Source organism: Dromiciops gliroides, chromosome 3, assembly GCF_019393635.1.
Source record: "Dromiciops gliroides isolate mDroGli1 chromosome 3, mDroGli1.pri, whole genome shotgun sequence".
NCBI classification, from domain to species: Eukaryota; Metazoa; Chordata; class Mammalia; order Microbiotheria; family Microbiotheriidae; genus Dromiciops; species Dromiciops gliroides.
Genome location: NC_057863.1, coordinates 333,838,850 through 333,863,854, shown reverse-complemented (window position 1 = coordinate 333,863,854; position 25,005 = coordinate 333,838,850). Strand labels below are relative to the sequence as shown.

At 36.2% G+C, this 25,005-nt stretch overlaps 1 protein-coding gene across 1 annotated transcript in view; it reads left to right on the top strand.

The window, feature by feature from the left end:
• Positions 1-25,005, top strand: part of KPNA1 (karyopherin subunit alpha 1) — a 95,274-nt gene that overhangs the window by 61,939 nt on the left and 8,330 nt on the right. The window contains exons 5-13 of the mRNA XM_043992833.1: positions 224-318; positions 8,054-8,185; positions 11,436-11,524; positions 12,057-12,156; positions 12,805-12,968; positions 16,341-16,419; positions 19,276-19,401; positions 21,712-21,839; positions 23,819-23,997. Of these exons, the coding sequence (XP_043848768.1) occupies positions 224-318; positions 8,054-8,185; positions 11,436-11,524; positions 12,057-12,156; positions 12,805-12,968; positions 16,341-16,419; positions 19,276-19,401; positions 21,712-21,839; positions 23,819-23,997 (1,092 nt within the window). The remainder of the gene's footprint in view (positions 1-223; positions 319-8,053; positions 8,186-11,435; positions 11,525-12,056; positions 12,157-12,804; positions 12,969-16,340; positions 16,420-19,275; positions 19,402-21,711; positions 21,840-23,818; positions 23,998-25,005) is intronic.

Genomic DNA, 25,005 nt, shown 5'->3' with positions numbered 1-25,005 from the left:
TCTGAGATTAGCTCTCTTCATTAATATGAACAGAACTCATTTGATAAAACATTACTAGTGTAAAATTTTATCTGTTTTGTTTAGTAGTGAACCTTTCTCATGAAGGGAAAAACAGGAATGAGGAAAACATTATGGAGTACTTTAGAGCTACTAAGTATATATATATATATATATTAAAATTAAAGGTTAAATTTTTTTCCCTTTTTGTGTGTGTGTGAAAAAGAACCTAATCCACCAATTGATGAAGTCATCAGCACACCAGGAGTTGTAGCCAGGTTTGTGGAATTCCTCAAACGAAAAGAGAATTGTACATTACAGGTATGGACTTTTCTTCTTCACTTTTTTGCGTATTACTTTGCAGTGAAAGAACACTACTGACATACCAAAAATTACTTTATAGTTTTGTTAATATGTACACTTCAGTTTCAGTCATTAGAGTTAACTTCTTTTTGATTTGCTAACAGTGTATCAGTTTGTACAATTACTTGCTAAAAAGACAACTCCTTAGGAAGTGCTTGTAGTAGAGGAAATCATTATCATATGGAACATATATTTATAGTGGCTTATCTTTGATTTATAGTTGTAACAGACGTAAAGGTAACTCTGTGATTTCCATATTGGATTATTTCACCATTGAAAGAGTAATTCATAGAAGTTATCTCTTGACATCCTGGTCCATACATGATACAAGAGCAATAACAAATTTTTATTGAGCATCTGCTATGTATTAGGTCCTAGGAAGAGTTAGAAAGTTTAAATATGTGAGTCCTGAGCCCAAGGAACACATAGCCTTGTAGGGAACTAAGACACTAACACAGATAGCTATAATGTACAATATTACATGATAAGAATTATCCAAAAAAAATTATTACTTGAGGTCTTAGGGAGGTGATTGTCACCATTTGGGAAAGGCTTTCTGGAAGAGCTGTTATTTGAGTGGGGTTATAAAAAATGGAACTACAGGAACAGCAAGGATGGAAAGATAGGGTGGTGGCAGATTGTGGAAACAGAAGAATTTGAACTCGATACAGTAGGGAGGCACTGAAAATTTTTCATTGTTGAACAGATCTTGGTATAAGAAAGATTATTCTGTCACTGATGTGGAAAAAGGATTAGAAGGAGGAAAATGTAAAAGTAGGAAGATCTGTAAATAAGATATTAAAGTAGATCAGGCAGATGGTAATACAAACCAAATATTTTGGCTATGAGATCAACAGAATCCTTGTTGCTGATAGGTCACATGTGAGAGAGGGAAAAGTCAAAGGTAATAACAGTGGTGCTGAAAAGAAAATTACAAGAACAGACTTAGGAAGAAAGAATACCAACTCATATATGTACATGCACACATATATATGTATGCATATGTGTATATGTATGTGTGTATCCAGGGAATTAACTATTAATATGACAGACTAGATAATCACCTAACGTTGAATCTCTTTTGAAGTAACAAATTTAACCAAATGTATTGCCAGTTGATTCAAAAACAGAAATGGGATCAAAATACCACAACTCCCAATAGCCTTTGGGGTTACTTTTCATCATTTTCAGAAATTTGGTCTAGGTCTTCAAACCAATCTTTGGAATTTTTGATGATCACCTTAAGAAATTAGGTACCAAATGGATCACCACATATCTTTGTATTGAATTATATGGATCTCAGTTTACTAAAAACATATTAAAGATGTTTTTAAAAGAGCAAAAAAGTGGCATTCACAATAGCTTTCATTTATTTTACTGTTTGTTTTGTATATTGGGCTATTTTTTTTAAACTAAGGATGATGATTGATAAGTTCTATTATTTGACTATTCAATCCATGGTCTCAGGATTCTGCACTGATCTAAGACTGGTGCCACATGGGGAATGGAACAAGCTGGTAAATGGCAGTCATTTATGTAAGTTTCACTTGCTGCTGGTCCCCATATTTCTCACTGTCCAAAACATTGTATATATACATGGAACTATGATTTTGAAATTTGTAGAACATGTTCAAGATATCTTTTCTTTTTAATATCTTCCTACCCCTGCTTTCTGTCTTCTCATCTACTCTGTTTCAGTGATGAATTACTTCAAGAAGGGAAAACAAGAAATCAAGAAAAGGTAGAGTACTTCAACCTTCTATCAAGTTTCCCAGTTCCAGCTTGAGATTCACCCAATCCCCATGCTCCATTTGGATTAGGACTGTTTTACTAGATGATTCCTGTGTTATATTTTGGTCCCTGGCAAAGACCAGGATATGCTCATCAGCCATCTGTATATCAGGATCATCTAGAGAACAAGGAAAAGGCTTATATCAGAAGAGTAAATCCAGACAACCAATACTGCAGAGAACAGAGCCTGAGCTTCAAACAATCTTCTGGGAAGGAAACCAAAGGAACCAAAAAAGGAACTTTACTGCAGTCTGTTGTATGATATTTTTAATTGGATGAGGGTAGTAGGGAAAGTGGAAAAACTAAGTTGATTTGTCCATGATTGTAATCTGAAAAAATTCATCTCTGCCTCACTGAGATTAGGAATTTAAAATGCCAGGGGAGAACTGCTGAATTCATTCTTAGTTCATTTCATTTTTATAAATAGGTTTAGGATTCAGTGCCATAATGTGGCATAAAGATTTTATATAGCACTAAATTGAAAAATGAATTGGGCAGTCCTAGAGTGAGACAGTTGAGACTCCATGTCTAGACTCTAGTAATGCCAACAGAGTATAGCATAATCCATTATCAGCCGTTTCTCCGAGCTAGATCACATAAACCTATAACCTTCTAAAATCATCTGCTTAGATTCTTCTGGATATTTGAGCCCTAGAAAAATTCCTCCAGAAATTTAATCCAGCCTATATGCTATTCATATAAGCAGGCACTCAGATTCCTTCATTAGCCTAGATATACTAGTCATTCATACATGAATGACTAAGGCATCCATCCCTAAGAAGGGGAAAATATTTATACTGAGGAGTATTCATAGGCAAGAGTTACAATGGCATTGTCACCTCCCACATCAACCTTTGGTCCATGAGGTGCTCCATTAGTTTGAAGAGCAAGAGAGAATCCTTTATCAGGTTGACTTTAACCTGTCAGGCAGCTCTGTTGCCCATAAGAGTGTCTCCAGTATGTTTTATCATTTTGGCTGCCAAAGACTGCTGATTATCTTTAGAGTGATGGAGGGCCAGAGAGGGCCCTTGTTTTTTTTTCCTTTTTGTGTCCAGAGCACAAAATTTTTCTCTCTGAGGTGTGACATGGGGACAAGCATCATTATCCTTAGAATGGCAAAAAGTTTATCAGGAGGAGGGGTGAGGATACCTTCAAGTTGAGAACCATCATGCTCTGCCATTTATTTATTCAAGTGAGGAAGAAGCTCTAAACTACTTGGAAGATGGAAATGGGGAGGAGAGGATAGGGTTGGTGGAGAGTAGAGTACTAGTGGCCTTGATATGTTCCTGGCTATTTGAAAAGGCCTTAGGTTTCAAGTTGTCTTTGACTCTTCTGTCTTTTGGCTAGAGTCACATTGAATTGTGACCAAATTCAGAAGGGAATTTGGTTACTGCTTTACCTTTAGCACCGTCAATAAAACCTATCCCCAATGGCAGGGAACAAGGCAGAGACAGGAGAGCAAGAGATAGGAACGCAATATTGTCCGAGAAGTATTCCTCACTGCCCATTTGACTCCAACTAAGAGGAATCACTCTTGCTTTTAAAGTCAGTGAAATGCTCTAGACCTGAAGGGGAAGCAGTTAGTTATAGGAGACAGACACATTTAATATGGACATTGTGGCCTGTATCCTTTTCTAGCCTTGTTACCTGAGAGAAACCAGTCTGTAAATCTTCCCTAATAGACCCCTGAAGTGGCATGAAATCTGGAGGTTTGGTGACATTGTTGTCTGTATGGGAGAATATTTATGAGTTCAGTGGCAGTAAAGACTCAGATATCTGAGGACATTGGTTTTTCAGAAGGAGGCTGAGTATGCTGGGTCAGAATACCATCATTTAACCTACCTCTTTGGGGAAATGCAGATAGTGCTGAGAATGTAAAACATTCTCTTGAGGGTGCCCTGGACTGTAGCCGTGGAATTTGGACTGTCTCATCCTAGGTTTCCGAAGTTCATCTCCCTAATGGCTCTGTCACTTTGGACTTATCATCTCTATGATCTCTCTTTGCTTTAGGGAGGTGTTTCAGTACCCTCATGCCTGCTTTTATAAGGGCAACTAAAAACAGAGGTGAATTAATTATCTTACAGCCCTAAACACTGGACAGAGGCACTGTATCTTAGAATTATGAATTTAATAAAACTGACTTGTTTTTCCCTTTGTCCCTCCCTCTTCCTGACTTATTGCAATAAACTGCAGCAGGCCCTTTCTTACCCTTCTCGTCGGTCCTTCTGCTTTGGTTGGAAGGTTGCTCAGAGCTCAGGCACTGTTCTCTGCAGGGTTTGATGTCTAGGTTTACTTTTCTGATATTAGCCTCTCTTTTCACTTGCTCTCTAGGTGAGCCTGATGTAAAATGGGCGACCAGTGATCCTAGCATTTGCTAGGAAACAGTGAGACCTGCAAAGTGGCCAGCAAGAGTCCTGATCCAAATGGAGAAGGGGGACCAGGCGTACTTCAGCATGGAGTGGGAAACTTGATGGGAGGTCAGAAGTACTCCACCTTCTTTGGATTTCTCATTTTCCCTCTCTTAAAAGAACCCATCACTAGAAGGTAGAGACTGAGAAGGGGAAAGAGAAAACATCAGTTCTTAAGAATGTCCCACCAATTCTCCAGTTGAAAGTGGTTTTAATAACCTCTTCATGATGAGAGATGAGCTAGGGCAAGTGAAACCTACAGAAAATGTCCACTGCTTGATGGCTTGTCTGGTTCTCCTCGACATGGTGCCAGCTTAAAAAACTGCAAAAACTTGAGACAGCCCCATGGAAATAAAGAGATAAAATAACCAAAAGAGAAAATAAGAATAATCAAAGTTACTTTTGGCTGCCACTTTTTTCTGCAGATGATTATTTCTTTGTTTAAAGTGGAAGTTTTTAAAGGAAATTGTTCATTTGGACAGTTATCATTCATCACACTTAAATGTTTTTAAACTTTAGAAGTGCTTGATTTGATTGCTTTGCCTATCACTGCTAAAAAGGTTGAATTTTGTAATTACTTTTAGATAATAATTGTGTTCCTATTTTAAAAATTAAGATGAATAATTTAAACAAATTTGTTTATACCTATGATGTGTAAGACACCAGCATTGTCCCTACCTTAAGGAATTTATGGCCTAGTAAGAAAATAAGATATGTCCACAAATATTATGTTATAAGTATATAAGAATTACAAGCAGAGTTCAGAGGACATAGAGATTAATTTTAGATAGAGGAATTGGAGTTCTGAAGGATGGAGGACCTGAACTGAGCTTTGAATTAACAGTAAGATTTCAACTGGTAGAGCAGAATATATTTTTCTTGAACATTTTGATCAGTTTAGGGAATGAGATGTGTTGGCTATAGGATAATATAGTATAATATAAATTTGCAAAAGTAGATTGGACTTAGATTATAAATGGCCTTGATTGCTAGGCTATGGAGTTTGTATTTTGTTGAGGAGGTAATGAAAAACTTTTAAGTCCTTTTGAGCTTCCAGTCAAAAAGTAACATGTTTGGATATGGACATAGGAAAAATTAATCAGCATGTATGGTAGACTGGAGGTAGAAAAACTGAGTTTTGCAGTAATCTACCAGGTAACATATAATAAGAACCTGAAAACTAGGGTAATGAAAATGGGAACAGAAAGAAGTAGACAGTTCCTTGTGATACTGAAGAAAACAAATTGACAAACCTTAGAGGCTGATTTGTATATACAGGATGGGAAGAAGAAACAAAGAAAACACCAAGGTCTACAATGACTAGAAGTGACTGGGTAATTGGGTGACTGAGATAATAGTATTGCCATATCAAGCTATGTGAACATGGACATTTCACCTTTCTGTGTCTCAGTTTCTGCCTCTATAAAATTGTTGTGTAAGGGAAGGTCTTTGTAAACTCTACAATGCTATTTTTTAAAAAGATAATATTTGTATTAACAGAAACAGGAAACTTGAAGGAAAAGCAGATTTGGGGAAAATGTGAGGAATTGGTTCTAAATGCACTGATTTTGAATGTCAGTAGAACATCCAGGAGCAGTGATCCAGTAGGTAGTCAGAAATGTTGGTTCTGAAGATTAGGAGAAATGTTAAGGTGAGAGGTAGAAATTAGGAATCATCTGTATTAAAGTCAATTTGTGGGGAGCAAGAAATGGGCCAAAGACAAGACCTTGGGGAATGCCAGTATAAAGGAGGTAGGACAACAAAGAGTCAACTAAGAAGCAGCAGGAACCATGAGAGTCCAGTATCTCTTAAGCTAAGGAACAAATGATATTAACAAGAGGAAATGGTTAGTTTTGCCAGCTGCTGAAGAGATTTCTAAAAGATTGAGTACTAAGAAAGCAAATCCAGTCAAGGTTGGGTATATAGGGTAGGAATGAAAGCTATGTGTTGTTCAAAGGTTAGAAGTGTTGAGTGTGTGATAAAGTGGAGGCAGCAAATGATTCAATACACATAAATATGCTTCCCAAACATGAACAAATGTGATAATGAAATAGTTGGGTAATGGCAGGAATAGCCAAGCTCAAATAATAGATACAGTAGATGACCTAATAATGACTGATTTCCTCCAGGGATAGAATGGACCATATCTTGTATTATAAGGGAATGACAGGGGCAGCTACGGGACGCAGTGGATAAAGCACTGGCCTTGAATTCAGGAGGACCTGAGTTCAAATCCGGCCTCTGACACTTAGTTAGGTACTTGTTACCAACATATTTTTAAAACTTAGCTTTATGTCTATACATTGCATAGTGCCTGCCACATAGTGGGCACTTAATATATACTCAATGACCAATTGACTTGTAGAGTTTTTACTACAAATATATATTGAACTTTGTGATAGGCCTTTTCTGCATATCTTGAGATAATTGTGTTTTGGGATGGTTTTGCTTTTAGTGTGATTATATTATTTTCCTAATGTTGAACCATCCTTGTATTCTTGGTATAAATCCAATTTGATCATGGTAGATGCTTGTTTGGATAAGAAGCTATAATCTTTTTGCCAAGATTTTATTTAAAGTTTTTGAATTACTATTCATTAATGATATGATCTTTAGTTCTCTTCTGTTGCTTTTCTTTCCTTGGTTTAGATATTAGGACTATATTTGTCTCGTGAAAAGGATTTTGGTAGAGCATTCTCAATTTTGGGGAATAATTTGTGTAGTATAGCTGTTGCAAGTTTGAAAGAATTCTTCTGCAAATCCACGTAGACCAGGAGTTTTTCTTATAATAATGTATCCAAAATGCTGTTGCCTTAACTTATTAATTCTTATATCTTATGTTTCAGAACTTTCTCAATACTGGAAGGCCATCCTTTTCTTCCTCTGCCATCTCTATTATTTTTATCTTTGTCCTACTTATCATTTTATATGGGTTATTTTTCTTGCTGCCTTTGCTTTAAACTTTTACCCTGATAGGCACAACCAAAAGTCCTTACTCATTTATTTGTTTTTTATTTATCTTCAACTTCTTGATCTAAAGTTAGTCATGTTCTGTACGTTACATGAATGAAAAGGCATTTATTAAGCACTTGTTATATGTCAAGGACTATGCTAAGTGTGGGGGAATATGAAAAAGCAGGACAGTCCTTTCTGTCATGGAACTAACATTCTAATTGGAGGAGACGACACATATAGGAAGGGTCAACATCAGGGTGAGTAGAAAATCCTGGTGGGCCAGATGGCATAGTGTCAGATCAGATGGCATGGCCCAGAAGTGTTATACTTGATGACTCATTGGAGTGGTATGAAAAGTCACTTACAATGTTACTTTAGTTTATGAGTACTTAGTTTCAGAATTTCATTTTATCTGCTTAACCTGCTGAAAACCACAGTTAATATTGTCTTATTCTCATTTCTCTGTAGAGAAACTTGAGTGTTCTTTTTTTGTATAAGTTACGAACTATAACAATGAAAAATTGTTTTTATTTTTATAGTTTGAATCAGCTTGGGTGCTGACAAATATTGCTTCAGGGAATTCCCTTCAGACTCGAATTGTGATTCAAGCAGGAGCTGTGCCAATCTTCATAGAGCTGCTCAGCTCAGAATTTGAAGATGTGCAGGAGCAGGTAAAGAAACAAACAAATATAAAACAAAAGAGAATTTAAATTGTCTAGTAAAAAAAAAATCAGGTTTTACTACTGTGATAAATTTTCTCTTCAGCCTTATTTAAATAGGAATTTAAAAATATAAAATCCACATCAATCCATGGTGTCTCAGAAGGGGATGTTTTATATTCCTAATATTAGCTGAAATGAAAACTAGAAAAACAACTTTAGAAAAGTACACTTGGAATTGACCAGTTTGATACAGCAAAACTACTTCCAGGTTTGGAATGTAGATACTGTGAATTCTTTTGAGTGAAAAATTTTATGAGCATAGCACTTGTTGTTTGGCAGTAATTTCAGCAAAAATGCTGTCATTTTCATTGTTTTTATGTATAGTAACTATATTATGTAGAATTAAGTACCTATAAAGAATTCTATACAGAAGTATATAGAGAGTACTTATACAGAATTATATAGACCTATATATTGAAGACCTTTATGGAAGTAACTGGTCTTACAAATAATTTGACCTTTAAAAAAAATTTAGAAGGACCAAGAGCATTAACTGATGCAAAAATACTATAATTTTATTTTGAAGTAAAAAATTTCATCCTACGGTTTTCTCCTTATGTGTATGCACTGTGTTAATTGACGTAGCTTGATCCTTTGAAATATTCTTAAATTCCAGTCCTTCTGGGTAAGAATATCTGGCATTGTTCAACATGGATACAAAGAAAAGCAGAACAAGCAGTCCCTGCTCTCAAGGAGCTCACAGTCTAATGGAGGAGACAACATGCAAACAACTAACTATATACAAGCAAGGGATAGGCAGGTTGAATTGTGGATAGTCTCAGAGGGAAAACATTATGATTAAAGGTGACTGGGAAGCAGATGGATATTTATCTGAGACTTGAAGAAAGCCAAGAAGGCAGTGTTAAGGAGGAAAATAGTTCCAGACACATAGGGGTCAGCCAATGAAAATTCTGTAACTCAGATGATGGTGCATGTTCTTCAAGTCCTTCAACTGAGGAGGTAGATTTTGCTCAATTAGAAGTCTTGAAGAGTTTTGAGCAGAGGAGCAAAGTAACCAAATCTATGTATTAGAATGCTGAATCTGGAAAAGGTATAATTTATTAGAGAATCAAGGAGGTAAGTAATTCAAATGAATAAAAACTCTCACTAGAATAGTAGCAATAAGAGGAGAGAGTAGATTCTAAAAAGATAACACAAGGTTTGGCTTGACAAATAATTGGATGCGAGAGGTGATGGACAGGAATGAATCAAAGATTTCAGACTTGGTTGTCTGGGTTATTAATGGTACCACTAATAAAAGTGGAAAATGATAATGACTCTGAGGGAAAAAAATAATACAGTCATAAGGAGTAGATTTAGTTTTTGACCTGTTGTTTTTGTCCTTGAGAAAAAGTAAATTAGTTGGAGGGATACCCTATAACAGTATCTTAGAGAACATTTAAAGAGTATAGAAGAGGCCAAGTTGCCAGAAAGGAGTAATTAAGAGATATGGTTAGAAAATGAGTGGAAGATGACCAAAGTAAGGGCATTGAAACATGAGAAAGATTGCTCCTAAAACTTAATGACAAGAGCAGTGCATCAAAGTGAACATGACATAAGATGCAAACAGTCACTATGGGATTCAGTGGATAGATTGGTTTTGTTGAACTTTTTTTTCTTTTAAACCATTGTTAAAAGATTTACTGGGTAGAAGAAGAGAAGAAATATGTTTGGAGATGAATCTGATCAGGAGACAAAAGAAATAAATAAATAAAAATAAATTTTAAATGGGGGGGAGCCCATTTGGATTTGATAATTAGTTTAATCATTTAGAGCAAATTTCAGTAGAATGAGGAAGAAGAAAGCTAGGGATTGAGTAAAGTTGAAAGATAAAGAAGTGAAGACATTTTAGATTTTTTTTTAAAGAAAAAATGTTTCTTTGATGCCTTTTCTTTTTAAAAAATCTCAATCATTCCCTGCTATACCACCATCACCTCCTTCCATTGAGTTCTTCTACCCTTTTAACAGAAAAATTAAACAAAAACTAGCCAACAATATTTATGCAATATTTTATACCTAAAGTGCCCTACCTCCCTTGATTTCATCATCTGTTCCACAGGACCATAATATTGGTCATTGTATTAGGCTTAGTTGCTTTTTAGATAATGTCAGTATTTCTCTTTTAGTTCTGGTTATGCTTTCTTTGTTCTTCGTCATTTCATAGAAGTGTAAACTTTTTTTCCCAAGAAGTTTGGCTTTGACAGGGAGAAAAGTATTGGGACATTACATGATATATAAAAAGTCACAAGGAAGAAATGAATGTTGAATCAAGTTTCTGAGGGGAGGTGGGGAAAGGATAGAATCAAGGATAAGAGAATATGGAATTAACCTTAAATGTTGGGATATTTTTTCCTCTGAAACAAAAGGGAAGGAAGAAAGACTAGGTAAGTGATATCCTGTTTTGAACTTGAGAAAAACACATTTTAAAGTGTACTTTCTTTTTTTAAAAAATTAAGATTGCTTCAGGTTTTAGGCCACATATGCTCGATTAATAAGAATGGTTAAATACTATCAATTTTAGCTATCTCCTAAATGCATATTTTAAAAGATATTTTTCAAAATTTAAATGATTTTGTTTTGATGGAACAGGCACTTAACAACCTCAATCTCATTGCAAAATACATTTTCTGAAAAAGTTTCTTGATGATTAACCAAAACAGGGAATGTATTCTTTAATGGTACCCATTGACAATATGGTACTAATATCAACGAATTCATACTGCACAATAATTAGAACTGCTCCCTCCATGCCCCATTCCTGCTTTTCATTTCCCTTTTGTGTTATCCTTCCATAATAGAATGTAAACTCCTTGAGGCAGGAACTGTCCTTTTGTTTGTATCTGTATCCCCAGTGCTTGGTACAACGCCTGGCACGTAGAAAGTGCTCAATCTATTCTTGTTTGTTTCCTTCCTTCTTCTTTCCCCCTAGAAATGTGAATCTTTGTCATCAGATCCACTTTGTTGTTGTTGTTGTTCAGTCGTGTCCGACTCTTCGTGATCCCATGGACCATAGCACGCCAGGCCCTTCTGTCCTCCACTTGCTAGTCATGAAATGAATGTCATCATGTATTTTTAGATATAATGTAATAGGTGGCTAACATAGGAGCAATACATTAATAGGTAATGGTAGCATCTACCTCTTATTAAGATGGAATTAATCTACTGTGAAACTCTTTACTAACCAATCCTTTTTTTACAGGCAGTCTGGGCTCTTGGTAATATCGCTGGAGACAGCACCATGTGTAGGGACTATGTGTTAGACTGCAACATTCTCCCCCCTCTATTGCAGTGAGTATCTGTTATTTGTGATTAAGTTCAAAGTTTTAGTGGAAGGAAAACATTTCTATGTGCCCATAAACCACTGTAGGTTTGGAAATAATTTCCTGCTTTCTAGTTGAGGCATAATGGGATCAGTGGAAAGAGTACTCTTTTTAGAGGCAGAAGAGGCCTAGATTCATGGCCAACTTTTGGTGCTAATTCTTTGACGAGGGGTAGGTCACTTCTTTAAGCTTCAGTTTCCTCGTCTGTATAAATGGGAATTGTGGTAACTACTTCACAGGGTTATGGATCAGATGAGAATGTATATAAAGTTTTATGTGATAGTAGTAGTAGTTGTAGTAACTGTTGTTAAAATAATGATGGTAATTATTACTCCACTCTGACCCTGAATCAGGGGTCAAAGTTCTGAATTCATATAGTCCAAATTAATGGGGTTTTACTTTTGTAGAGAAGCAAACCCTATTTATTAGTCAATAGCAGCAAAAGTTTCCCTGTTCCTACTTGACCAAGAATTACATTTTAATTTTTTGTGTTCCTGTAGGCTACTTTCAAAGCAGAACCGTTTGACCATGACTCGGAATGCAGTGTGGGCCTTGTCTAATCTCTGCAGAGGGAAAAATCCATCACCAGATTTTGCAAAGGTATATGTGAAAAATTGAGAAAAAGGTAAATGGATAAAGCACAGACCAATTTCAGATGTGAAAGAGGAAAGGAATAGTGATTTTTGCGTGTGACAAACATTTAAAACATTTTAGACTATTACCTATTTGTAAGGAGAATTGAAAGCTTCCACTTTGCCTTTGGCTAGGCTAGTGTTTTTGTTAAGTGAATTTAACTGCTACTTCAAGTTCCTAAATTAGAAACCTTAGAAACAAGGGAAAAAAAACCCTTAGAAACTATTAGGGTTTTTGTTTTCCCTTTTTATAATCAGGGTAACCAAAATGTGTCAGGTTTCTTGACTCTAGTCCTCACTGAATTGAAAGCATTTCAGAAATTTGATTCTATAAGTAGTCTGACTTTTCTAGAAATGTCACTAAAGTAATTGTACATGAGTTTCCACTATATGGTGTGTTTCTGCTTCCATAAAGTAAGTTAAACAATGCCAGGATACTAGGCAGCATGTTCAAAGGAGAAAAGGCCATACTTTCTCTTTCTTGTAAGTCTAAGACTACACAGGCACAGTTCGCCCAACAGATCATCATCATTTGCTTTGTTGAGGATGCTCCTACTTCTGGCTTCCACTTCAACTTGACTGAATTTTCACAACTCATGTCATCTTCTTTTTTCAGGTTTCCCCCTGTCTGAATGTACTTTCTTGGTTGCTGTTTGTTAATGACACTGATGTGCTAGCTGACGCATGCTGGGCACTATCGTATCTATCAGATGGACCCAATGATAAAATTCAAGCAGTAATTGATGCAGGAGTATGTAGGAGACTAGTGGAGCTACTCATGTAAGAGCTTAATATCTGTCATTTCATTTCTATTAGTCTTCTAATTAGTGCTCAGAATTTTTTATTTGGTTGCAAGTACTAATGTATTATTGCTTTGGGGGGAGGGTGTCTCTTGTTTGCTTTGTTTATATGCTCCATCCCTGGGTTGTTTATGGTTACAAGCTTTAAGCCCTTATCTTTTGCCTTTAGTAGGATGTAGGGTCAAAAAGAGGACTGCTACCTGCTTCTGTGCCCTAGGGCAATATTTTATGGACCCAGGCTAATTATTCAGTGAGGCAGGAGTATGCCATCCCCCAAAAGAACACGAGGGAGGAGTGTACTCTCTAGCCACCACCAGTGATCTTATAGCTCTGACATGCTGTTTCCCTTCCTGAAGATTTCAAAGATCAGTAGAAGGTAGGAGAGAATTATAAGCTGATATCAGAGGATTCCCTGTTCTTCCAACCACTGTCACCTTAAAATAACCAACACCACTAATGTAATTTTGTTAGGGAATATTTTTTGCTCATAATTACATGGTTGTTTGAAAGGTTTTGATTTTCAGGGAAACCAGGAAATTCAAGATGTTTACTATTTTATAACTTTCTCTTTACTCTCAAGATTCTTTCTTCTATAGCTGGCACTTAATTTTTGCCTCTTAAGACTGTTATAAGGCTAGATCCAGGTGCTGGTTGTTTTTCAAAAGCGATAGTTATGTCGAATCAAGCAAAAAGGAAAAAAAATACTTTCTCACTGTTTTCCCTGTGTAAGAATTCAAAGTGGAACATACTTTCAGAGATAATCTAATTTGTTCTGTAACTAATGATTTCATTATCAGACTATCATTTCAGGTATTCATTCTAAATTTTCATGGTCATATGTTAGTAGTCTGGGAGCCAGGTAAACCTGAGTCCCACTTCAGACCCATGTAGGGTGTCCCAAAAGTCTTACTCCAGTTTTAAACTTATTAAAACTGAAGTCTATATTAAGACTTTTGGATCACCCTGTACATGTGACTGTGTGTCTGGGCACATCACTTAATCTATCAGTGTTCCAGGTGACTCTCTAAGACTAATTGTTTCAAAGAGGGTGCTTTCTTATATTAGTAGAGAGCATTTTTTCATTCTTGATCCCATGTCAGTGGCATGCTCATGTTCCACCTAGTTATATATTCCTGATTGGTTGATGAAAAAACTGTGGTGGAATGGAAAGTTTTTTTTTTTTTTTGTTTTTTTTTTTTTTAGTGAGGCAATTGGGGTTAAGTGACTTGCCTAGGGTCACACAGCTAGTAAGTGTTAAGTGTCTGAGGCCGGATTTGAACTCAGGTACTCCTGACTCCAGGGCCGGTGCTCTATCCACTGTGCCATCTAGCTGCCCCAATGGAAAGTTTTTAATAAAAAGCAACCCTCTCAGCTGCTTTTATGGAAGGAGGACACACTATAAGTTTTATGTGTATATACTACCCATATAACTCAGCCACCTCAGTGGTATTTATTCCTTGTGTAGAACCAGTTATTGTTGCTTTGTCAGGACTTTAGGCTATTATAAGGTTAGAAAATAATGGCATCTGAATAGTTGTGTATCCTAGTAGGATAACCAAAAACAACTCACTAGACAAAATCTCCCTCTATAGTACACTGAAAAATGAACATTCACTTCTTTTATCTCACACTGGCTGTTACATTTGCTCAGGTGATGATTATGACTGATAACTAATATTGAATCCTATTTCTGTCTTAATCTGTGTTTTGTAATACTTTTAATTATGTGTAAAACATAAAGAATATATTGAAACTACTTTTATTTACTGTTTTTATTGATCATCTGAATTTGAAAATGAGTTTTGTTTTTTTTTTATTTATGTATGGTACTAGGTTAGGTAAGGCTGCTAATACTCTTTGTTTTGATTTTTGTGTTTTTGTTTTGTTTTTTGTGGGGCATTGAGGGTTAAGTGACTTGCCCAGGGTCACATAGCTAGTGTCAAGTGTCTGAGGCTGGATTTGAACTCAGGTCCTCCTGAATCCAAGGCCAGTGCTTTATCCACTGCGCCACCTAGCTGCCCCTTGCTAATACTCTTGACTTAAACAATTAAGGAAAGCCCCTACAAGGCAGTATGAAATTCAGCAGGAATAAGGGTAAGATGAGAACAAAGACAACAGTATAAGTAGAATGGAGGAAAGTACAGAAAAGAAAGATCTTTCAGTTATAGCTGACTACAAGTTGCATATGAGACAGTACAGTGCTATAGAGTGGACACATATAAATAGATTATAATGCTCAAAGGACGGGAACGATACCTTTGTTTATATTCTATAGTAGAAAATTCAAATACAGTATATTCCAGGGGGGGTTTCTGACATCCATTAAAAAGGTTATAGATATTAAATGAATAGGAAAATAAGTAGTGAAAAATCACAGAATCAGGGTTCTCTGAAGAAGAGAATTTTAAGAGGTGATTCAATCACTATCTTCAAACATAAAGAAGTTTTATGAGTGGAATGTTAATCAGGTCTCTGAAGGACTAAACAAGGGAAAATAGGTTTAAATTAAAGCATGATGGTTTTTAATTATAAAGAACTTCACTCATCGTTATTAAAACACTGGAATTAGGCTTTTGAGAGAAATTATAGGTTCTTCAAATATAAAGATATTCAAGAAACTAGAATGTAGAGCTAAAGCTGACCCGTAGAACATTATCTACTTCAGTTCCCTCACTTTATAGATGGAGAAATTGAAGCCCATGTGTAGCTCTAAGAGCTGCCTAGTGACCTAAGAGGCCCTTTCAGCTCTGATCCCTACAGTGTGGGTATTGCTTTAGGGATTTGAGCCCTAAGAAAAATAGCAAAGGAGTAGACTCCTGTCCCTTCAGAAAATGTGTAGTCTTGTTTGACAAACTCTTCGCCAACAATGATAACCCCTCCATACCTTAGTGTTTTCATAAGGAGATGGGGTCACCCCGTGGCCAGCCTTCTGGTGAGGAGCCTCTCAATTTAGCTAGCACTAAAACAACTATACTATAATTTCTCATATCTGTGCAAATGTATTTTAAATATAATTATAAGCAAATAAACATTTTTATCTTACCATCTGTTGTCTTTGCCGTGTGGATAAAAAAAATACACAGTATCAATTGATGCAGCTTGGTCCTTCAAGATATTCTTAAATTCTGGTCCTTTTAGTGCTAAACTGGTCCTCAGACAGACCCATCTTTTGGGTCTATAAATTTAAGCCTTTTCCAGGTTGATAGGGGCTGCCAGAGCATGTATAATGCTGACATAGTTTTCAAGAGCAATGGGTCACTTTAATTCCATGGTGAAATACCATAATATAAGACATTAATGGGAGGATCATATTAAATAAAGTTGTGAGAACTAAATCTTTTTACAATTGCAGGCATAATGACTACAAGGTGGTTTCTCCTGCTTTACGGGCTGTTGGAAACATTGTTACAGGCGATGATGTCCAGACACAGGTATGATCAAAAAATTACAATACATTTAGCCATATAAGCTTCCAATTTTAATGACAATTAGTACTATACCTGCTATTTATTTGAAGCACTGTGCTAAACAGTGGGGAAGCAAAGGCAAAAAATGCAACAGTCCCTTCCCTCAAGGATGTTATATTCTACTTGGGGAAAGGAGTAGTGGTTACCCTTTTTGGGCAAAACATTTACATAAATGTAGTGTGTAAATTCTGTACTGATCATAAGTCATGTCCAGCATTTTTCCATGACTGTTTATTACATTAACGTTTTAGTGCAGATAGTTGCTTTTCCATCGTAGTCAATAATTCTGTTTTGATGACCTATACTTTTTGCTGTTCTTGGTTCCTGTATAAGTCAATCTACGTGGAGCCAACCTCTCCTTTAAGCTAAGAGTACCCATTATGTCCCTCAGTTGGTTACAGCTACATAATTTACTTTTGTTCCATTATCTTCAATCTTTCCCTCTCCAGTGGCATCTTCCCTTCTGCCTTTAAACCTGTACCAGTGTCTATGTTGAAAAAACTTTAGTTTGATCTTATTGCCCCCTCTAGCTGTCATTTTTTTCCTTTCACTGACATCTTCTTTTTACCTCCTTTCTTCATAACTATCTGTAGTCTGATTATCACCCAACTCAAATTTTGCCCTTGAAGTAAAATCCATTGCCTTTTTCTTGATCTTAATTCTCCTTGATGTCAACAAAATTGCCACTATTGATCAGTCCTTTTGAAAAACTTTTCTCCTTACACCTCTGTGATGCTATAACATACTATCTACATTCTCTCTCACCTCTCCACTCACTCTTTATTGTTTTTTGTTTGTTTGTTTTGGTTTGTTTTGGTATTTTTTTCCCGGCAATGAGGGTTAAGTGACTTGCCCAAGGTCACACAGCTAGTAAGTATCAAGTGTCTGAGGTCAGATTTGAACTTAGGTCCTCCTGAATCCAGGGCCAGTGCTTAATCCACTTTGCCACCTAGCTGCCCCCTCCATTCACTCTTTGTTTCCTTATTGGGTCCTAGTCTTCCTTCTACTCTCTAAAAGTAAGTGTTCTCTTGAGGTTCATTCCCTAGTATTCTTATTGTGTTTCCCTTGAAGACTTTAGGTCTCACCTCCATTCTGATACCTTACTTATCTTTCTCTGTCCCTAACTTAGACCACCTCAGTTACAACACATTTTACTGCCTTCTTAAAAATAGCAGTTAGATATCCTTCCATCATTACCAGTTCAGCTCTCTTTGATCCTCATATTCAAGCAGTCACTAACTCTGCTTGATTATTCTTCTCAGCATCTGTTAAACTATTCCTTTTTATTTCATTTTCATTGCTATTATTCTAATTCAAGTCTTTATTTCACTTCTGTATTGGAGCATCTGTTTCCTATTTAGTCTTTCTTAATTTCTCTAGCCCTTTTTAGTTCACTAGTACTCTTAAAACACAGTCTACAGGGGCAGCTAGGTGGCGCAATGGATAAAGAACCAGCCCTGGATTCAGGAGTACCTGAGTTCAAATCCAGCCTGAGACACTTAACACTTACTGGCTGTGTGACCCTGGGCAAGTCACTTAACCCCAGTTGCCTCACCAAAAAAAAACAAACAAAAAAACCCACAGTCTACATCCTACCACTCCATATGCAAAAACCTTCAATAACTCCCTATTGCCAGTATTATAGAATTTACATTCCTTAAATTGGCTATCACAACATTCCATGATTTTGTGTCATTTTACCTTATCTTCCAGTATTCCCTTACATAAAACCCTCTTTTGTAGTCAAGCCAGTTTGATCAGTGTGTTCTGAAAACACTACACTGTCCTATCTCCCTGACTTTGTTCAGTCTTTCCCACCTTAGAGAGTACCTTCCCTCTTATTACTTATGAAATCTTATTCAGATTAAAAGCCTAAAGGAAGCAAAGTATATTAGGAGGCCTAGGTTTGAATCCTGAATCTACTAGATGTTTTATGACATTGAGAAAGTTACTCTTGGATTTTCATCTGTAAAATCAGAGGATTGGTCTAATCTCTGAGATATTTACTGGTTCTGAAATCCTCTGATACTATAAATAATGCCTCTTCTACTTTCTCTGACCACTCCTCGAGATGTTTATTGCTTTGTAATACCCTTTGTATTGCTGTTTAAGTTTTCATGCGCACATTGCAAATTCTTTGTGTAAATTCTTTGAGAGAAGATACTGTCTTTTATATAGCTTTATTCATTCCCTGCTTCCCTATATCCTCCCAACATTAATCTAGCATAATGTACTGCATGTGCTAGGTGCTCATTGAATAATGATTGGCTGATTTGTGGGTTAATTTTCCTTCATTGAATGATGACTGATTATCCATTTTAAAAGTCAAACCTTTATGAACATTCAAGTTAACCATCTACCTGTATTTTATTTTGATATGCCATATGCTGGTAGATAACTTGATTCTAAATTGTTGATTCATATATTAGTTATAAAAATGGTTTGCCTGCATACTCAAGGGCATTCCTATTTCACATATGTTAAATCCATGTTTGTGAATTTTGGGTAGAGCGAAGATTGATTCACAGTATATTTTATATTGCAAAAATCACATTGATTTAAAAGATAATTATTCCCTTTTCATTTATTTTCTCAAGTATAATTTTAACAATAGAGAGTGTGTTGCAATGAAATAACTAATATTCAAAGCTAATACTTTGTTGAAATAGTTTGAGGAAATATTTGGTTTTACGAGTGTTATCTGAAACTTTAAATGGAGAAAAGGGAATTTATCTAAATCACCCAGATTAATGCTAAAAATTAAGGAGTCACTTGTATTTTTATTACTATAATAAATTTTTTTCCAAACCTTTTTTTTAGGTAATTTTGAATTGCTCAGCCCTGCAGAGTTTATTGCATTTACTCAGTAGTCCAAAGGAATCTATCAAAAAAGAAGCCTGTTGGACAATATCTAATATCACAGCTGGAAACAGGGCTCAGATCCAGGTAATGCCAAGGCAGTCACAGTTAAACTTTACAGCTTCCACCCAGATTCATAGAATTGTTTTTCTTAAACATAACATGTCTTTGTTCATTTTACTGAAGACTTCATTTCTTTCAGTTGATTTGTGATACTTTAAAGGTTGCCTTTATTTTTGCCAAGTAAAATATCTATGTTTGGGATCAATTTAACCTGCTACTTTTGAGAGTCATTTTTCTATAAATTGATTTGCTTCTTACATTTGCCTCCTGTATCCAAGTTGTAGTTGAGCATTAGACTGAAAATAAGACAAATCAAATGTAATCCAGAGCAGCAAAGATGAAGGAAAGGAAAAATCCAGAAAGCAGGAGAGACCAACAGTTAAGAGCAGATATCTAGAGGAAAGGGGTTCTTTCTTACCAAGGATGACAGTACATAATTTTCAGTGGCATTCAGTTGGTTCTGATCACTTAAGTCCTAAGCAAGAATGTAAAATTAGCAAAGTTTATCTTTTACCTGTTCCCATCTCCTTTTCTTTGTCCCTTTCCCCATCTTCTGGAGCTATGCACGAGATTAGAGAAAGAGCTTGTTAATACAAAGTAATTTTTAATCAGTAGAGAAGTATGTGTTTTTATTGGGAGGGTATGAGTATTATCTTTGAATAGGGGACTTTTTCAAAGCCCCTTATTAAACCACCTTTCTTCTCACATACCAAAAGAAGAGTCCAGCAACTTTTGAATAGTACTAACCATTAGCCAAGAGGTTATATGCTGTCTAATCATTAGGTAAGATCAAATTTTTATAGTTCTGCTTTGAGACTAGATCTGCGTTCACTTGATAATGAAGCCTTCTAATGTTTAAAGTTCCAGCTTCTTGAAACTTTGGTCTTCCTTTAAGGATTACCTCACGGGGTACCTTGTCATCTCTGGAAATCAAGACCTTTCCAACTTTCCATTGGGACTTTCCTTGGGGACCAGTATTGTGTCCTTGGAATCCATGGTTTTCTGGTTGTACAAGGTCCATATTGGTAGGGTTGAGTGGTAAAATGGGACCTGTTGATGGAAAAACCTTAAATGTTAGGCTTAGATATGTAAACTTTGTGACGTTTTTTGTTCTTAAGTAGAGGAGTGACAATGAAAACATCATTTTAGGAATACTACTTTCATGATAGTATACAAGATGAATTGGAAGTAGGGAGACAGATTAGGTTATTGTAAATCTAGGTGCAAAGTGAGATCTTGGCTTGGAAGGTTATGGGAAGGAGAAGATAGTTTTGACATGGCTTTAGAGACATAAGGTGTTGAAAATAATGTAAGAGGCTGTGAATGTAGGTATAGGTTTGGGAATCCTCAGAATGAATAGAAATGATAATCAAATATGTGGCAGTGCAGTGAGAGTTCACTGGAGAAGGAAATGACAAACCATTCCAGTATCTTTGCTAAGAAAACCCCATGTATAGTATTGGTATGCTGTGGTCCACAGGGTCATAAAGAGTCAGACACAACTGAATGAGTGAACAGTGACAAGAAGAATGGGTGTAAAGGGTAAAGAATAAAGGATTGAACTTTGTAGCTCATTTGAATTAGAAAATGTTTGTAGGCATCTGGTGATATAGTGGTTAGAGCACTGGGCCTGAAGTCAGGAAGATGAGAGTTCAAATTCAGTCTGTCTCAGATTGTCACTAGCTGTATAGCCATGGCTAAGTCACTTAACTTCTGTCTCCTTTTCCTCATCTGTAAAATGGGGGATTTTAGCACCTACCTCACATAGTATTTCCTCACTTCTCTGCCCTAATTTAGAGATAGGAAGAATAAGGAATGAATAAATGAAAAGGAAGTATAAGAGAGATAGGAAGAGAACCAGAAGAGAAAAATGTCATGCCCTGTATAATTCAATAAATGTTGATTAGGTACCTACTGCATATGAGCCACTATGCAGGTATGCCCTGTGAATACTAAAAAAAAAAAATGACTATTTCAGAGTGTTATGCTATAGATTGGTTTGAAGAAAATGGAGACTGGAAAAAATAAAAGGCTGATCATGCATTTTGGCTATAGGGAATTAGTTGATAAAGTTGGCATTCAAAATTAAATCTATAGCTGGGGGCGGCTAGGTGGCACAGTGGATAAAGCACTGGCCCTGGATTCAGGAGTACCTGAGTTCAAATCCAGCCTCAGACGCTTGACACTTACTAGCTGTGTGACCCTGGGCAAGTCACTTAACCCCCATTGCCCCGCCAAAAACAAAAAACAAAACAAAAATTAAATCTATAGCTAAGGAGCAGTTTTCCTATAGACATCACTGATCCTTTATCATTGCAATTTTCCTTCTTGTAGACGGTGATAGATGCCAACATTTTTCCAGCTCTCATTAACATATTACAAACTGCTGAGTTTCGGACACGTAAAGAAGCTGCTTGGGCTATTACAAATGCCACTTCTGGGGGTTCAGCTGAACAAATAAAGTAAGTACTCATAGCAATATATTTTAAATTTTAAAAAAATTACCCCTTCCATCTATTGTTTCTCTCTTCTGTGCTTTTGGTAGTGAGTGAGTTGGCTCATTTAGCATCAGTTAAGGGAAAAGAAAATAGAAAAGAACAGCCCTAGCTTTCTGGGGGATTGTCACCTCAGTCCTGTACTTAAATATACATTTCAACTTTGTCCTTGCTACATTTAGGCAAATGCTACTGCCAGGACTGGTCCAGACTTAATACTAAGCTGTAGCTCCTGACATTTTATAGCCCTGACAGAAAGAAGAGATTACTAATCTTTAGTCGTGCATCATTTGGGATCAGTGCAGGAGATGTGCCCATAGAGATTGCTCAACTTTTTCTGAAGACTTGAGGGAGAAGCTTGGGAAAGGTTTGGGTCAGTCTGGAAGATGATGAAAAGATAAGAATCTTATCTTTGAAAAGACCCATCTCATTTATAGTGCCTTAAGTCTTAGTAATAAAGTTGTGATTTTAGTCTTGACCTGACATTGTCATCCCAAATTCCGTAGATTGAAAATAAGTCCACAATTTAAGATCTAGGTAGCCTAGAACAGAAGTCCAAAGGTAGTTGCTATTATGTGCTGTATTTGTAATATATTTAGTTCATCCCATGGATTCTGATCAGAACCCTACTAAAATAACAAATGTCTTCTTTGTCAGTGCAAAATTAAATTCAGTCAAAATATTTATTGAGAATCTTCTATGTGCAATACATTGTAAGCACTACAAAGTCTTTGCTCTAAATGAGCTTACATTATTGTGAGGAGAAAACACAGATGAACACATGAAATATGAAAAAAATATATATAAATAACAAAAATAAACAGAGTAACTTCAGGGGAGGGAGAGGTTACAATGCTAAGAGTGGTCCAAAAAAATTTTTTTGAGGGACATTAGTTATTAGTTGGAAAGGAAAAAAGGAAGCATCTTGGATGGATGTGGGTAAAGAAGGTTTTTTTTTCTTAATAGCATTTTTTCCCCCAATTATATGTAAAAACATTTTAATATTCATTTAAAATTTTTTTTCCTTCTCTTCCTCACTTCCCCCCTCCCTAAGAGAGTAAACAATTTGATATGTGTGCGTGAGTGAGAGAGAGAGACACACACACACACACACATGAACAAGCATAAGAGATGACTGCTCCCGGTGGGAAAGTTTTTAGTTCAGTAAATATTAAATATTACTACTAGATGTCTAGGTAGATAGTATCACCTTTTGATTATTACTTTTCATTTTTAAGCACTGAAAGAATCAAATTTCATGATTATCTAGATAACTTGTTATATATTAGAAATTCAGCTTAAGTACCACCTCTGCATGAAACCTTTCCTCATTCTCTTCAAGTGCTAGTATCCTTTCTCCCCAAACTACCTTGCATTATTTTTTATAAGTTCTACATATATTTATCTGTGTATGTGTTGTCTTCCTTGATAGACTATAAGGTCCTTAAAGACTTTTCAGTTTACTCATTCTTTTATTTAATTTTGACTGTTCCACAGCTATATTCCACCAGCCTCCCCAAGTTTGTTTCACCAACCTGTTCCACTCACCAGTTCATTCATTGAATTTACTTTACCCTCAAATTGTGACCTTTTCTTACTTACTTACCTTGTCTTGTCTTGCCCATGATACTTTTTCCTTCTTTGAGTCTTTCTCTTCATACCCCTCCAAATCACCTACACAATTTCCTTCTCCTTATTCAACTCTTCTGCAGAAGTACATCTTGGGAGTAAAGAAATGATGAAGTTTAAAGTGATGATAGGAAAACAAAAAAAAGTGTTTAGGTTTTTTTTTTTCCTGCTAAGAATCCAAGCAAATCATTCTTATGATAAGTAGCAACATGACCTTTGTTAAACTAACAAGACCAATTCAGTGCAGGTGTCACATGATCTAGAGTAACCAAGTTCTTTCTTCGTTTGAATAAAGTGCTTTTTGCTTTGGTTTTTAGGTACCTAGTGGAACTTGGTTGTATCAAACCACTATGTGATCTCCTCACAGTCATGGACTCTAAAATTGTACAAGTTGCCCTGAATGGCTTAGAAAACATCCTGAGGCTTGGTGAGCAAGAAGCCAAGAGGAATGGCAATGGCATTAACCCTTACTGTGCATTGATTGAGGAAGCTTATGGTAAGACATCATTTAATAGTAGATGACTTTGAAATTGCTTTTGTTGCTATTTCTCGTCTTTTCCTGAGTCTCCTTTCCACATCTGTGATCTGTACATTTGACAGGTTGTAAGTGTCTTTGCATAGTGGCTGATAACATTATTAAGAAGTTAATTTTTGCAGTAGGATAAGAACTAAATGTGAGCCAAGAAAGCCCTCACATTCGGCTCATTTATTTTTTCCTACCTGGCTAGCTTAACTCTAACCTGCCTTTTATTTCCTATCTTGCTTTCTAGCCAAATGTGGGTATTTAGATATCCTATACCTGCCTCCCAGTGTAGTCTTGCCATTTTCCTCTGGAAGGGAAGATATGGAAGTCAGGAGAATCTGCCAGCACTGAGTTCTGACAGTTTGAGCCCACTTCCATGATTAATCTATCCTGACCACCTTTTTAACTCTAGTTTCTTGCTCACACTTCAAAAAATGGTTCTAGGATCGATGAAATCATAGGTAAAGTCCCTATTCTTGAAATCTTTCTAGTTTATGGGTAGCTCATCCAGCTCTTTGCTTTCTACCTTACTTTCTAACTAATTGTGGTCCCTCTGATTGATAGTTAGCACTTGCCTGCCTGTCTCACAACTCCTTTAAACTCTGGTAACTGGGTCATTGAGAAGGTAGAGAGCCCCAGTCCACTTGGTAAATTCAAGCTGTCAGGCCTCTAACATCTTTAGAAATAGAAGACATAGAGCAGTAAAAATACTCATTTATGGATGTATGCATTCAGTTCTGGGTTTTTTTTCCCCTAATTTTTTTGTTTCTGAGGTTCTTTATCATCAGTATTGTCTTGTCTTACACTTTAAGCTTTTCAGGATCATAGCGTTATAGGCTGTCTTTGGACTTAGGTGATCTGGGGTCCCTTCCCACTTTAAATCACATGCCACCATAAGAAGACAATCAGGAAAGAATGCTCCTTCTCTAAGATTTCCTGATTCTCTTGTGACAGTTCTAACTAGATATGAAGAATATACTG